A 17010-nucleotide genomic window follows, 5' to 3' on the forward strand; every position below is an offset into this window, starting at 1 on the left:
CGCTGATTCCTATACTACCACTGCCAGAAGATCAGGATAAAGACCTCCAGCCCAAGGATCCAGGATGCCAGCCAAATGGAAGACAAGGGGATCCAAACTCTTCAGAAAAGACTGTTAAAACATCTAGTGGTCGTCCAGTCAATAGACCACAGAGATTTAGGCACTAGTTAAGTTAGCGAGTTAGTTGAATGTTGCAATTAGAGAATTTAAATGATTTAGGTTGTGTTTTCTTGCCCTTATGTCCAAAAGGAGGGTGTAGTGTAAGGAAAGTAAAACTTTATTAGACCTTGAGTTTGGTTGTGTATTTTAGTTCTCCGAGCCTAAGTTAGATCAGTTACCATTACTAGTAGCGCGAGATTTGTTGTTCATGTTGTTATTGGTAATGGTTCTCACTGCTCACTGCCCGGACATTGCTAAACGCTGTCTGTGCCAGAGCTAGAGGCCGAAAACCACACAGTTCTTGCTTTGGAACAGCTCAGTTGCCATTGTAACTCATTGTTGCTGGAAGAAGTAAAGTTCATGCAAGAGATCCTTCTTTTTTTTGTCGTGTATCTTCGGTACTCACACGCCTCCGTTACACCGGAAACCAAAAGTACGACAATATGTTTATATACATACATATAGATATATGTATGTATATAAATATATATACATACATATAAACATGTATCCATATATCATTCAGTATTAATCATTATTTATTCGTGTCATTATTAATCACTATTTGTTTGTGTTTGTAGTTATATAAATATGTATTGATATTACTAAATAATTTATTAAATAAATGATGAATGGCTGTGTACTTTGTAATATGCTCATCAGAATATTCCACTCCTATTCTATTGTTATAGCCACTAAGCATATTTAAATATGCTGAACTGTGTATTAAAAACATACTTAAAAAATACAATTGTTTATAAATGTAGCTTTGATAGATGTTTGAATATGGTTTCCAGTAACAATTAAATGCGCCGATACGTCATTGTGCCTGCTAAACACATAGCGCTGAGTGGAGTGGTGGACCGCTCGAGGATTTTTATGTGTGAGAGACACATTTTTTGTATGTGTGTGTCACGGAAGAGGCGGGGCATAATTATGAGATCATAATTATGATCTCCCGATTATGGCCGCCTCAACCCTCACACATACAAAAAATGAATTCATCGCACAGAAAAATTTAAGACTCATCCCCATTCATTCATTCATTCATTCATTCATTCATTCATTCATTCATTCATTCATTCATTCAACCTAGTGTTAGTTCACACACACATTTTCGAGCTATCATTCAGAATAGTATGTCTGTATACTTTGTGTGTATGTGTGTGCGTGAAATATTTGATTAGTTTATATGTGCAATCTTAGTCTCTTTTGTAGTATACTTGAGAGAAAATTGTATGCGTGTGTGATATTTTAATAGTATATATGCGCAATTTTAGTATTTTGTGTGTGTGTGTGTATGTGTATAAGTCTTTAGTAGTGTCTGAGAGACAAAACAGTTTTTGTCCTAATTGGCCCCTCATACTACACTACTTTTCTCGAATAGTCTGAAAAACCGGTGCACCCGGAGAAAAATTTTCCATCCCATTAACAGTGTGTTCCAGAAAGAAACAATGTTCAGTACAGGGATATCTGTACTGAACAGTGAGTGAATCTAAATTTGGTTGATCTTATCAATTGACTTGGTAGGCGGTCATTTTTCTTAAAAACTGGAGTTTTCTCTTGTATGGAGAGGGCAGATTGTCTCTCCATGAATGTAAGATGTTAAATTTTCTTGATATGCTGAATTAAAAGCCCAGCTGGACTCCAAGGGTTAAAGCCCAGCCACCAGGTGTATATGCCTCTTGGATGTTATACTCACAAACACACCTCATATTATACTGTTGCCTCTAATCGATAATACGGGAACTTTACTGTTCCCATCTGTCATGGCTTTCCTGTCAGGTTGCCCGCTGCCTGTTTTCCCGCTCGGTTTCTGTGAGAAATACTGCCTGCCTGCTGGTTTAAAAGGTGGCATTTTAGGCTTTCTTTTTGGTTCTGGCTTATACTTTAACTGTCCGGGTGTTGTGAAGTCGTCTTTAAAGTCTGGCTGTATCTTGCCTTCACCAAGAATCAAAATTCTCCGCTTGCAAATTGACTGTGTTTTGGGTGTCTGCAGGGTTATTTTGTTAGTGGTGGATGGTAGAAGTTCGAGTGTTTTATTGGTGGTTTGTGTCTCAACTTTGCTTTGAACTTTAGGCCCTTCCAAAACAATATAATCTTCTACCTTAGCCGCTTTCCTCTTCATGGATTCCTTAAAATTCTCGTGTTTCATCCTCTCATTGTGGTACAGTTCTCTCAGTTTCGATACTTGCTTGGTGACTTCTTTGATGTGTTCTTGGTCCTTTTCCCTGCTTTTGATTAGTACCTTTATTTGACCATTTAAGGATTGATTTTCTTTCCTCAGGTCTCTAATAATAAAATCAGACACTGTCTGGTCAAAACCTTTTTTCACAACCACAGCCTCTCTCTCCTGTTTAGCCTGTATCTCCAAGAGCTTGCTCACCTGCCGTTCTTTTTTCAACAGACGGTTTACTAATCCCTTGTTTCGCTCTTTCTCCTCTGCTAATACACCGGAAGTTAGATCGATCCTTGCTTTAAACTCTAGCTTAGTTCTATCTATGGCTTCCTCCATTGGAGTTTTTTTAAGTTTCTTCTCAATAGATTTTCTTTCCTTCTCTGCCTCTTTCAGCTGCATTTCCAGAGATCTGATCTTGCTCTCAAGAAGTCTGGACTTCTCTTTTTCATTGAAAATGTCAGTATTCTTCATGCCGATTTCGTTACTTTTCCTTGACACCTCAATCTCAAGTTTCTTCACTTCATTTTGATACTTTTCAATCTTCATTTTGCATGCTGGGATTTGAGACATCACATGCTTTTTTTCTGCCAATAACTTGTCAGTCTGCTGTTTTGAGTCTCTGATGACCTTTTTTAAAGTGGCTTGAAGTTGTTTAACTTTATTTTTGTATTGCTTTATGTCTGACATCAACTGATTCCTGTGTGAGCCACGTTGCTCTATCTCTTGTTTTAACTTTGGGATTTGCTCTGTTTCCAGGTATTTGATCTGCTTGAAAGACCAGTTTAGGTCTTTGGTGATCGAATCGATTTTCTCCTGTAAAAGCCCGATTTGCTTATTAGCATTTTCCAAATCCTGCTGACTTGTGCTCTCCTTGATCAATGCTCCAGCTCTGTCTCTAAACCTTTTTAGCCAGTCCAGAACCAAGAGAACCAGCTCATCTCTAGACATTTGTTTAATTTGTGTCTTTGTTAACAAATCACTATCAGCTGACAACATTTTGATGGTCCGAGCGTTGTATCGAAAAATCAACGAAAAAGAATGCAATATTAAATCCAAGTCGGAAAAAGCACACTTCGTGTGCCTCCTTATAGGGTTCTGTGACTTTAATTCAGATGCAGTACATTCAAGTGTTGTGATGTCTTTTATGACATCATAACACTTTGACATCATCAGATTCCATCATTGGAATAATTTGATGTGTGCTATGTTGCTATCAAAGCTAGCTCACTATAATCCAGTAAAACCTAAAAAGATAGCTACAACTGTAGATTACAACTCTAGCTGCAGGATTTAGGAATTTTATTTACACAAATATCACAAGTAAGTAATTATTAGCTTTATTATTTTCCTTGTCTAATCAAGAAATTATTCCTTTTAATTGAGTTTGAATCAGTGACGTATTATGTATATATTTTTTTATTTTTGAGTTTTCTCTATGTTTATTTAGGTTTCTGTGCCTATTGAGTCCCCTGTTGTCCTGGCTACCCCTATGATTGCTCCCAGCTGTGTCTCCTTCCCCTGATTACCCTTTGTGTATTTAATCCCACCTTTAATCCCGTCCTTGTCGAGTCTGTGGTCAGTGTGTTTTTGCACCAGTTGCTACCAGTGTGAGCTCATAGCCTCTGTTCATCTGTGCTGCCTGGATTTGATTTGTTTCACCATTAAAATCATCATAACTCAACAACCTGGGTCCACCGCATCTGTCCTCACTTTCTACAACCTGCAATTCATGACACATTCCATGTATAATTTAGTGAAAATAACCCCAAATTATTTGGGGTTATTTGTTGTATTACCCTTTTTGCACTTCTTGCATTTCCGTTATTTTATTTTGTATAATATGATTGACGTCCGGTTTTTAATTTAATGCTTTTATTTTTATGAGACGGCTTCCTTTGTTTATATTATAGAACAGCTGCTTAACAACAGAACGGAAGACAAGTTGCAACAGAGTTAGTAAAATGTATCTTATTAGCGGCCCCTTGATAGAGGCACAAGGTATTTTCATTTTGTAAATAAGGATAGTTCTTTTATTGATTGATTGGAATTGTAAATTTGCTTTATTGTATAGGAATACTGGTTTGGCTTTTGAATAAGAGTCGATATTTTAATCGTGAACGTTATTTTTAGTTGATACGTCACGGTTGTAAGAGTAGTTTACACTTTGTGTTTGTGTATACAGCTCTTACGGTGAAACTCCGGGTTTACTTCCAATAAACCTCACTGTTCATCAATAAAGCCAAAATCCTTCATTTGAGGGGGAGGTGGGAGGCTGCTAAATTATTATTATTTTTTTTTATCTCTTTCCCTTTCTCACTGTTTATTTAATGTCACATTCTGTTTTTATTTTAATTATGTAAAGCACTTTGAAATGCCTTGCTGCTGAAATGTGCTATACAAATAAAATTTGATTGATTGATAGTATTTTGTAAATGACTCTCCACCAGAGAGTCATTTACGCTCTGGTTGTGAGCTAATGCAGTTCTGTATCCTGTTTGTTCAAAGATCATGGAGCTCAGTTGCCAGGGGGTTGGGTTTATTTGGCCAAATCATAATTACACTCCGATGAAGTCAGTTTACATCTGCATTTTGTTCTGGATTTTCTTTATTGTTATGCCTTCAAGCTCAAATATGTACAGCTGAAACCAGAAGTTTAAATGCACTTTATAGAAGGACATAAACGCATTGTATTTTCTTACTGTCTGAAATTAAATCAGGCCAAACTTCTCCTTTTTTAAAGGTTGGTTAGAATTACCAAAATTATTTTTATTTGCTAAATCTCAGAAAATTTAATGAGAACATTCTTCTAGAATTTTTTTTGTAGTTTGTGAGTTTCCTTATGATGCTGCCCATATGAGTAACAGTTTCTTCTGCAGCAAAACACAGCAATTCTTCACAGTAAGAGTAGTAAAAGTGTCCCCTCTTTTTCCTCCAAATGTAACAATGGTCATTGTCCGCAACAATGAAGTCCTCTGTCCCTGTGAGCATTTGCAAACTGCCACCTGACTCATTTTGTTTCTTTTGGAGTAATGGTTTCTTCCTCGCTGAGCGGCCTTTCTGCTCATGTCTGTACAGGATATGTGTCACTATGAATAAAGACTTGGGGTGGATCTTTATCATCATACTCTTTATCATTTATTGTGAAAAATTCATAAGAAGTTTGAATTATCTTTGTCTCAATAAATTTCAATTGTCATTGATGGTTAAAAAAACAACAACAAAAAAACATGAAACTGATAGTATTATTGAACATTATTTTTCCTATTTTCACCACTGTATTTTCCATGAGAGCACCAATAAATATCAGTCAAATTGAAAATATGATTAAATGCAGTTGCTGTGGTGGCACAGGGGTTAAGCACAGCCCACATATGGAGGCCTCAGTCCTCAACGCAGCCGTCGCAGGTTCGATTCCTGGCCTTGGCAACCTTTGCTGCATGTCTTTCCCCTTCTCTCATTACCCACTTTCCTTTCAGTCAATTATCAAATAAAGGCCACTAGAGCCAAAAAAAATCTTTAAAACAAATAAATGCAGTTGCTGTGCGCAGCTCAGCGATATACTATTTTTGTTTAGTTAATGGCATCCTGAAGAAACCTGTCAAATAGAAACGTTTTTCATTAGTAATATTTCTGTTTGTTGCTCTAGAAGGCTCATGAAGTCTCAGCCATAAAGTTACCTAAAAAAGAAATGTTTTTTTATTATAATTTTTGTGGTTAACACAGCAGTACCAAGAAATATTGCGATAAAACTCAAAAATAACCCGATAACAGTCTTACCAGCTCGAACCAGCGTCTTCAGAAGGGCAAAAACATTTAGTGTAATTTTATTTAGATGTGAATGAAAAGATAGAAAATAAACTATTTTTTTCCCGTTTAATAGACTTTATTCAGTATATTTTTCCATAACAGTATGATTTGTGTTAAAGTGCCTTCTGAAAACTTAAGGGAGCAGTTCCCTTACTGTTGGCTTCATTAAAATTCAGACTAGTCACAAACAGTCATTGATAACATCCAGTACACGCATAACAGTATTATATATGCAATTGTGCTATTCACATATGGTCCCTAATTACCATAAATATGCTGTTAACATATGTCTTATATAATACACATCCATTTACAATGGAAGAAGGAAAGGTGAAGATTGTGCAAAGACAGAAAAAGCAACCGTCTTACAAGTTATTCCACTTGGCCCCTGTAACACTGAGAATAACAGTAATATGTATTACAATGAATCCACTATACAACGGTAAATGCATTCGGGTTCAGTCAGATGCATAACTTCTTCCCAGTCTCCAGAGGAGAGTACATTCTCACATCCTTGTGCTTCTTGCTAAAATAGGCCTGGAACAACAGCCAGAGGATTACATAAATTCATTCTTAATCTCAGAACATTCAGGCCAACGACTCATTCACAGAAATCAACAAATAGAAATTGCATTATGCCTCAATAACTTTTTTTTTTTACATTTAATTTTTACAAACATCTAGAATCTATAAGAGGTTTCACACAAAAGAAATGGATTACTCTGGTCCTGGTTCTCTTTCTTTGGCAGACAACGTCACTATATAAATAAACTTTATTCTGCTGAGTACTTTTACAAACGCATTACAACGTAATACAGAGAAAGACGACGCCACGTTGAAATAAATGAATCTGCAAATGCTGGAAGCTAAATAAATATGTTCTTATATGCGCGAATATTCACTCACTATCGATGTTTAAACTCACTTGTTGGGATCGCGTGAGTACTGGGAACAAATACGAGCCAGCGCTAAACGAAACACAGGTTTTCACAAGAGCTTATTGTCACAAGGGAAGACGTTGCAGACTGTAGCTCTATTTACAGAGGACGTAGAATGCTTTTAGCAGAGCGTGTTTTAGCATCGCCCGTTAGCATTAAATGTATGACAAAAAGACACACGCCGCCTTAGGAGTTCAGGACGATGATTCAGGACTAATAAGCCGGTGCATACTAAATAAATAAATCTATATATATATATATACTGTATATATATACTTATTTATATATATCGTAGAGCATCCATGAGTCAATTATGAGTAGCAAATGTCTGATAAAGCAGAACTATTCAGTGATACTTCAGTATATTTTTCTGTGCTTTTTTTGCCCCATTTTTGTTATTTACAATCTTCACACACACTCACTCACACATATAGCTTCAAAAGACAAATGTCTCTGAATGAGAGCCTTATTGTTACATTTACGTTAAAATATTAAAAGACTCCACATCACAGAAAAATCCTACACTTTCTGTACCTGGAGAAGTCAGGTACAGGTTATATATTTAGTCTACTGTGTGAACTTGTTTCTCTTCAGTTGCTGAAACATTTAGAATGCCTCAGGCAAATTACTATTAAATAAAAAGAAACCAAAACCAGACTCTACCATTTATCTTTCTGCAGCACTATTGATGTTTCACGTGACTCGTATTTTTGCTTGTTAGGCTCGAGGCAAAAACACCCCCACGTCACAGTTTGCTGTCTGAATAACAGAGAGAACTACAAGTCTTGACCCATCCTCTCAATCTCGTCAATCAGGAAGTCGATGTCAGACTGTGTGGCAGCAGGATTGGAGACAACCATGCGGAAAAAGTTGACTTTATTGCCCTGGGGTTGGTAACCCACCATTGTGGTCCCCGACTCCATCATCATGGCCTTGATCTTTGGAGCAACCTGGTGGAGTAAAAACCACAGGTTACTGTGAAGCAAACCTGAATCCTGTGTGTACACAATAAATCGCAAATATATTATCTTTGCAACACCAGGGCGCTCAATATTTATGTCACAGAGGACTGCTTAGATGGCAACGATTGATGGGAATTATACTTCCAGTCTGATGCGTGTCTAATATTTAGCCAGTTGAACAGAGCAGATGCACTCAAATTACCTTAAAGCAGTTTTTTTCCCCTTTTCTTTTACACATAAAAATTAGAGCAGTGTGACATTTGTTGGAACAGATGGATTTTCATTGAGAATAAAACATTTTTTTAGTTACTAATTAGGCTACCACTTGGATTTTACTTGGGCCAGTCGGAATGGATTGGTATAAAAGCATGCGGCACTTTTAAGATCTTTCTTCTTGAAGAAAACTGGAAAACACAATTAAGTGCAACTTTGTGCTGCTCTATCAAGTAAAATAAATTCCAGTTTGTGTTCATAATGAGACAAATTGAAAACATTTCACGGAATATGAATAATTTGGTAAAAATCATAAGTTACCCTGTGGAGTTTTTCTCGCCGCTCATCGCTGTCGGGCATTCCTCTCAGGCTGGGTGGGATGTACCAGAAGCAAACGTTTGTGTGCTGAGGCTGTAAACACAAACAAATATAATTAATCCACACTAGTCATTAAAATGTTTTAATGACTTTTAACAAATATTAAAAGTCAAATGTACACTGTATAATTTAAACGGAAAATTGCTGAAGCTCACCACGCCATCAAAAACCATCTGAAATCCCTCCCGGTTCTTGATCTTGTTGTACAGGTACTGAGACAGGTCCAAACATTTGTCGATGTGCTGCTCGAAGCCAATAGTGCCCTGAGGGGAAAAGTTGTTCAACCAACCAGAAGCAAACATTAACTATTCCTATTGAGTTAATGACTCTCCAGCCAACTCACTTTGGCTTTCCACATGAGCCAGAACTTAAAGATGTCAACGTGCCGCCCACACTGGATGGCCTTGTCGCCTGTATCGTAGGTGACGTCGTACTGTTTGTCTGGTTGGAAAAGGTAGCCAGCGCACATGGAATTACAGCCTGCGAGGATTCCCTGCAGAAAAACAAGGCACACAGTTTTAGCATTTCCCCTCATCACCTGGAACTTGTAGGGAATACATGCATAATATATTCATATACAAATATTGTTTTTTATGTTTGTACCTTCTCTCTGACTAGGATGGCAGAACACTGTAAAGGGACACCCATCATCTTGTGGGGGTTCCAAGTGACAGAGTTGGCCCTGCGATGTTGAATACATGTCATTATGTTTATTCATTCACTCATTAAAGGCTGAAAATCTTCAGCAGAATTAGGGAGCATTCACACCAGCCCTGTTTAATCAACTTTAATTCAACTGTAGTTCGTTTGCCTAAAACGTTCGGTTTGTTTGGGGAGGTGTGAACGCGCATCAAACTCTGATGTGGATTAAAAAAAAAAGCAAACTCTGGTTCACCTATAAATCGGTTTGGTTGAAGTGAACTCTGATGTGTTTTTAAGGCATATGTGGATGCCAAGTGTACCGGAGACCACTCCAAAATTCGGAACCGGACTGTAGCGCAGGGGATTCTGGGTAAAGACAACCAAAACAAGCGCTCATGTCTCACACTAGCAGGAGAAATGGCTTGTGGTCTTTTGCCTAAGACATAAGAGAAATTCTATAACCACTAAAATCAAATGCCTCTCCATTTTTGTTTACATTTTGTGAAGAAGGAAGTTGCGCTAGTCTCCTTCAGAAGTTTTCATATCGTTCCCTTCAGTGGTTCTTGGTGCAAAGCTACCACAGGGGGTGATTAGGTTCTTCAAAGGGTCTGAATCATTGGTGAACGAAAACTGCAGCTGCTGAAAATGTGACAAATGTTGCCATTTTGATCCCCTGTCAAACCGAGTCAACTGGACTATCGGGTGTGAAAACCCTCCTCAAACACAAGAAGGCGGTTTCTGTTCTCATGCTGTCTTACCTCTCAACTCCATTTAGTTTATGACGGTGCTTCCTAGACATCAGCAGACCACCACCCCAGGCGCCCTGAGAAGACAAAATAAGTACGATTAAAGATGGGATGGATCTCTGATCCAAATGTATGTGAACTCTGAGTTATCAGCTACTCACATCTACATGAAGCCACAGGTTGTACTTCTCACAGATGTCAGCAATTTCGTTGATGGGATCAAAGGCTCCATACACAGTGGAACCGGCTGTGGCATTCACAAACAGTGGCACGTAACCCTGCGGAGACACAGACATTATAGATGGATCAAAGTCTGAGTTAAAATGAAAAACATACAATGAGTAGAAATAACGATGTCAACCTTTTGTTTCGCATCAATGATTTTAGCCTCTAGGTCTGCAGGTATGACTCTCCCTCTGAAAACATGTGAAACAATATATTTTTATACTCTTGGTTTCAAGGGTCATTTTTTATATGTGTTTTTTTTTCAGATCGCAGCTTTTCCCACAACAAACCTTTCGTCTGTGCTCAGCAGGATGACGTTGTCGGACCCAAAGCCAAGAGCGGCTCCGGCCTTCTTTATAGAGTAGTGGCTCTGCAGGGACACACATCAGACTCTATGATCAAACAGCTGCATTCAGGAAAGGTCGAACATTTTTGAGATAATTGCTAACTGATTTTTTTTTTTTTCTCGCTTGCAGTAAAACTCTTGAATGTGCAGTTCTTGCAAGATGAGCATCTGGCAGGAAGAAAAGAACAAACGACATGAACATTTCCCTTCTTAAAACATTTTTCCACAAGGAGTAGAGTGTTTTTTTAAAAATAATGTTTACCTTGCATTGCTAATAACTACTTTTGCCAAAAGTGAATATGTGTCATAAGATCAGACTTTTTGGTAAAACTTGAGTTAGTTGCTGGAGAATAAGCGCCGGTCAAAGTGTGCCTGTGTGCCAATTTGTCAATTTAACCTGCAGGGGGCGTCCTTCAGTCACATAGTGAATCCAGAGGTGAATGAAGAGTAAAGCAGCAGCAACAGTAACATTAGCTTGCTTCATTAACGCTACTCATCATACATGTAAACATTTCTCAAAGTATTGCTTATTGTCACTTAAACATTTTTTGTGTCAGAGTATCAGACAAAAAATTAAATATAAGATGAAGATATTAAGAATAATTTTGCATCTCAATAATTTATACAGCTATGAATATGACTTACAAATGCTAAAACACTCAAATTCAGTTTCTGTGAAAATTTAATTCCATCATTAACTGCAAAAAAATATATTTTTATGACAGAAATGTCAGCCTACTAAAGCACTGGCTCTGAGTTTGACGACTTTGCTGAATTTGCTTTTTAGTGATATTTTAAATTTGTGAGATTCCCCAGTTTGTGATTCCGGGGAACAAAAGAACAGATTTTTCAAAAAGGTTTCCAGCCTGAAAATATTAAACAAGAACAAAATTACTATGTTATTAACTCACAGCATCATTTGAAACATTTGAAAACCTTTCCAGAAGATTTTAGCTTATGACAACTTGACGAATAAATCTGAACTATTGTGTTTTAGATTTTCAAAGGGTGAACTGTCTGAACTGAACATTGAACAAGTTCTCCCGAGGTGTGAGGTGGAGCAGCGCGTTGGTGTGTGATGACGTACGTGTTCAGATGTGAAAAGGACGAGGCGGGGAGCGGCAGACATGCCCTTCGTCTTGACCTCAGGAAAATACTTGTAGCGAGCGATCATCACGCTGTACATGTTGGAGATAGCCCCCCCTGTCAGTGAAAGACATATAATTCAGTCCCACAGCGGAGAATCATCCAGACCCAGAGAAATATAAGGAGTGAGGAAGAATACCTCCAAAACCTTCTACATCACGGTAAGTCAAGAGTTAAATAGGTAAAACTATCTACTGATTTCTCCCGAGAGTCATATCTACCATGAAACCAACCAATTAAGTGAACTCTACAGATTCTGAAAGGTCAGAGGTCAAACATCCAGGTGGAATCATGCCAGATGCTTGAGGGCTACAAAAACTGTGTGAATGAGTTGGGGCTTGTTAGGGGCAATTAACAAAATATCACTGAGGTTGTACGGTCAAGAAATGTATTCTTACCCATGGCAGATTTAGATTTAAAGCTATTTTTATTCAGCCAAGAAGTTTGTCTTCAAACATAAGAAGACAATGAAAAAAAAGATATAATTTCAAGGGCAAAAAACTATTTCTATACATTTATTTATAGCTGCGTTTCCATTACAAATGTGCGGAAAACTTTGTGTTTTTTTGACATTAGAGGAATATGGACAGTTTGACAATTGCAGTGTTTCCTTTAAACAAGAAACGCTGTTATCGTCACACATCAATAAGTTTGTTCATTAAAATCATTAAAAACATGCCACCCCATGAGCCTCCAACTACTTTCTGTTGTCTTCTTCGTCATGGTTTGATCATGTGACTCTGATGATGCAAAAAAAGTGTTTCCATTGCAGTTTTGTAAAATAAACCAATTTTGATAGGGCCAAGAAAGAATCTCATCATAGAGCAAAAACAAGAGTCGTTTCAAAAATTTCCATGCTTCCTTTAAGTGAATTTATTTTCAAAATGTCAATTTATGCAATTATATAGTCATAGGAAACACAGCTTACAGTATGTACTTTACTCAAAAATTGCATGCCAAAAATTACTTAAACATTACGCAGTGCATTAGTGCACTTATTGGCATTTTTTTCTTTGCATGTTTCCACAGATATTTTTGACAATTTGCAATGAACTTAAAGTATTTCTACCAATGATGCATGTAAGCATTTTCTGAGGAAAACCACACACTGACAGTGTTATTAGGATCCTTTACATGACGTACTTGCTCAGCAACAGTGGGATTTATTAACTGACCTGGTGAAAAGAGGCCGTCTCCTTCTCCGCCTGGCCAGCCAATCATCTCTCTCATCTTCTTCAGAGTCAGCTGCTCCATCAACACGAACACTGGTGCAATCTCGTAGGTAAACCTGCCAGTCACACCATCCCGTTATCAAGACAGAGCACTGCTCCATATTGCAAACACATTTGGAAAATGAAGGTATGCAGCACTTGCAGATGTGAGGCTCCAAACACACATCAGCGCATGCACACACACACGCGTGCGCACACACATCTCTTCCATTGTTTCCATTAGCCTTTGTGCATTTCCATCCACACAGGACAGAGCTGACTGGGCTAATTAAAAAGTTTCTGATAGGAGCCAACCCACAAACATTCATATTGAAATGGCTTCTGAAATCATTGAGTGGTTTAATTAGAACACACAAAGCCCTGATGGCTATCTGGCGGTCCCGCCCGTCCCGGCGACGGCTCTGAATGGGGCCAATGTGACGGCTGAAAGAACACGAATGTGGAAGAGTGTGTATGTGGATGTGTGGACGAAAGGAGGAGAGAGGATGTTTGAATGAGATAACAGCCCTGGTTGGCCCTGGAATAAAGAAGTCTGAATCAATGAATTTCACCATCGCGTTAAAAGAACAAAAAATATCTCAAACCAAATAGGAAAATGTTTTCTTTGTTTTTTTTTAAAGATCCAGAAGATGAAGTGAGTTGGAGTTTTAAATGCTAGGTGTGGACTTGACCTCATTGTTGGTTCAGAAACGATAAAATGAGAGGCATGTCGACCGACAACAAAAGAGCAAAACTGCTTGAGAGGCTAAAGTAGGTTAAATCTGACAGAGAGCTGACTCTTCCAAACAAGCACATGCGCCTTTGCTCTCTTTGTTACGTGACGAGCCATTCGCTACGCGCCGCCTCCGGACACATCGCTGTTTACCACGCCTGTAAGGAGGCCAGTTACACAACACTTCACTGCTCCCATCACTGAAGAGATGCCGCTCCACCGTGACAAAAGCAGGCTCTGCTCTCCCTGACCCACACTGGTTTTGCTGACGTTGTGGTGGGAGAGTAGAGTGGGGTGGTATAGATCCCACTCTATGCCATCCCAGGTTCATTTGGCCCTTTCGCCAGTTTGAATCCTCGTTTTGTGGTCAAGTACAAAATGAGTATTTGACTCACTTTTCCTCAAGAAATTTTGCATATAGTTATTATTTCTTTATATTTCTGGGATAAACTATAGAGATTCATAGTGGTGCAAATATCTTGTATAACTTAATGTAATTGTTGAATATTATAATCTGAAAACTTTTTTTCCCTATTCTAATTCAATCAGTTTTTACTGTTTCATCTCTATCGGGTCAATTGAATTTTCAAGATTAATATATGTCTATTTGCCAGTTCATCATGTTTTGTTCCTATGAATTATCATTTCATCCATATCTACTTCTGTTTTGTATCCATTGTGAATCAGATGATATTTTCATTCTTATTTAGTTGTTTTGAAAACGGTGCAGAAAAAAAAAACTATCATACAGAGAAGCATAATTCCTAGTCCTGGCAATTCTGATCGATTCAAAAATCCATTTTAGTCTGCTTAATTTTGTTGTAAGATTATATTTTGAACAATTCTTTGAAAATCGTTTCTGACTCGACTCGTGACCCTGAAAATCGGAATCGAATTGTTAGACACTGAAAGATTTGCATCTCTAGTTATGAAGATAGTTTCTCATAAAATAAAGACTCAGAATCTCATGTAATTTATTTCAGGTGGATATAATTAGAGAACATTTTACTCTCTCTATCTTCTGGTAATATGCCAAAATAAATCTAGATGACCCTCAATAATAAATATAAATATTTATTATTAGAGTCAATTCATTTCTTTACTGCAGACTGTGGATACGTTGTGTGTTTCTAAAATGATTTTCTCAAATCCTCAGTTGTAAAAGCCAGAATGAAACGCCCTTACCAATGGTAGAAACTGATGTGTGATTGACAATCATCAGTTCAAACCACATGAAACTATGAAACAACTATAACTACGTAAGGACAACAGGCAAATAGTGAAATGATCAGCACCCTGTATGGGAGATAGCTTAGAAACAGGCCAGAAAAGGCATAAAAGGTTGAAAGACAGAGACGTTTTGTGATGGGGTCTAATCCATGTACTGCCCTGCAAGCTGAATTTTATTGAACAGACATTAAAAGACAAAGTCTCCTTTCATGACTTATGGGCTTTGACTTTCATCCACAACAACAAAAGGACAAAACTGTAGAAACGACAAAAAGACCAAGATCAAAGTCTTCTATGATATGTTGGAAGTATGGATTATGGAAGAAAATAATACATATATTTAATCCCCACAACATCTCACTTTCTCTGGCTTTAAAACCAATCCCTGCTACAGCAAAAAAAAAAAAAGGACAAAACCGATGCACCTTTTTAAAATTCTCCTTATCTCTGAGTCATTTCATGCTGTAATGACAATAATGGTGATCATTATCACAATCAGAGCCAATCATTGGTCTTTTCAGGGTGAAAATTACCCCTCAGTCACCTGCCTGTCCCCCAGAGACAGCCCCTAAATGCCCTTATTATCATCATCAAGGGCGTGCAGTGTGAGTGCGCGTTGTGTGGGGGTGTGCTTAGATGAATTTGTGCATGAACGTATGTTTGTATGTGCGAAACCCTCTGACCCTACACACAACGCTACTTCTAGCCGCTCAGAGGAGCAGGGACTCTGTTCATAACCATGGAGACAATAGAGGCGGAATGAGGACTCTGCAGGGATCTGCGGCAGCCGGTTTCCTCGCAGTAACAGGGTTTTCTGTGCAGCCTGAGGATATTGTATGTCAGTGTGGGGCCCAGCTGGCCTATCTGCTAAGACCAGCTCACAATGAGCCGGCAGTCAATGGACTGGAAAGACTTGCTGCTGAATCTGGGACAGCCGGGGCTGGTGTGTGAGTGTGTGTGTGTGTGTGCGGTTGTCGTTATGGAGGTGTGTTTGAGTGTGGAAAGTCAATGGCCCTGTCTCTTGGGGCATTCTTCCTACCAGCAGATGAGATGGGAGAGAGAGTAGATTAAGGAAGAGGTCATTTCTTGAGATAATGTTTAGGGGGAAAAAATGAATTAACTTAGTGCTGTAGCTTTTTGGTGATTCATGTATTGTCATTGCAGGTTTTTTTCTTCTTCTTCGGCTGCCTACAGCTTGTTCGGTGTCATGTTTTCTGCCACACGGCCGCTGTTAACGGTTAAATCTGAAGAAGCAGCATACATTTCTAGCATGTTATTAGTTCACTTACATAAATGGTTTTCAATATATTATCTTTAGGAAAATAAAGTGATATTTTAAATATATATTTTCAGATTGGAAACCGTATGTATAACTCAACTTGTTTAAGGCTTGGACGAAGAGGAAAAATGTTCACACCTCCAAAATGCACCCATTCTTAAATGTGTTGTCTCTCCTGAGACCAAAGGAAGTTCTTCAGTTTGTAACTTGGCTGTTGCTTGTATGAAAGAAAAAGAGCTGGGGATGGTTTCAGAGCTACAGGGACAAAGTTTGTTTAAACTTATTTAACTGATGTCCTCAGAAACATTAACTTTGGTTTTGTTTCGCTTTGCAGATGATTGTCAAATCATACCTTCTTGTAGACTGTACTCTGTTGCACTTCTACAGTACACAACACCCTAACAACCAGGATCTGCTCAGCCAGCTGAGACATCAGTATGGCTGGATTGTATTGTTGGTTTGTTTGGTCTTTTATGCATCAAACTCAAAGAAAGGCAAAGGAATTTAATTAAGCAAGCAAGAACATTTTTAAGAACCAGGACTGGACGGTATGACTGAAAAACTTATTACGATATAAGCGATTCATATCAGCCGATTTGAATAATTTTTATTTCTTTTTGTTTTAAATATTTGAAATGCTGCCAAACTAGTGATTTGACCTTTCCTGTTTTATCTAATTTTCACTCCACATTGTTGTTTTTATTTTTAAGTCATTATATGACAAAACATGAAACTACTGCTGTGCAACCTACCTAGCAGGTTGTTGCTAGGTAACCAAAGAGTGAGTGAGTCAGTTGACACCACCATATTTGCTTA

The 17010-nt window shown here is 38.1% G+C and overlaps 2 protein-coding genes across 5 annotated transcripts in view; both read right to left on the reverse strand.

Annotated features, from left to right (window-relative positions):
* Positions 1-1170: 1170 nt before the first annotated feature.
* Positions 1171-3465, reverse strand: LOC103478944 (uncharacterized). Its single transcript, XM_081598821.1, has one exon. The coding sequence runs from the start codon at positions 3332-3334 to the stop codon at positions 1871-1873; it is 1464 nt and encodes a 487-aa protein (XP_081454947.1). The 5' UTR covers positions 3335-3465; the 3' UTR covers positions 1171-1870.
* A 2734-nt stretch (positions 3466-6199) lies between these two features.
* The window catches only part of LOC103478943 (glutamate decarboxylase 1-like), a 41610-nt gene continuing 30799 nt past the window's right edge, over positions 6200-17010 (reverse strand). For all 4 annotated transcript variants that reach the window (XM_008433096.3, XM_008433097.3, XM_008433095.3 and 1 more), the window contains 11 exons: positions 12917-13029; positions 11683-11798; positions 10540-10619; positions 10386-10440; positions 10186-10302; positions 10037-10101; positions 9240-9318; positions 8980-9129; positions 8792-8899; positions 8580-8669; positions 6200-8033 (listed from right to left, as the gene is read on the reverse strand). In XM_008433096.3, coding sequence (XP_008431318.1) covers positions 7860-8033; positions 8580-8669; positions 8792-8899; positions 8980-9129; positions 9240-9318; positions 10037-10101; positions 10186-10302; positions 10386-10440; positions 10540-10619; positions 11683-11798; positions 12917-13029 — 1147 coding nt within the window. In that variant the 3' untranslated portion in view covers positions 6200-7859. The remainder of the gene's footprint in view (positions 8034-8579; positions 8670-8791; positions 8900-8979; positions 9130-9239; positions 9319-10036; positions 10102-10185; positions 10303-10385; positions 10441-10539; positions 10620-11682; positions 11799-12916; positions 13030-17010) is intronic.

This window comes from Poecilia reticulata, chromosome 17 (assembly GCF_904066995.2).
Source record: "Poecilia reticulata chromosome 17, P_reticulata-male-v2, whole genome shotgun sequence".
Classification (NCBI taxonomy): Eukaryota; Metazoa; Chordata; class Actinopteri; order Cyprinodontiformes; family Poeciliidae; genus Poecilia; species Poecilia reticulata.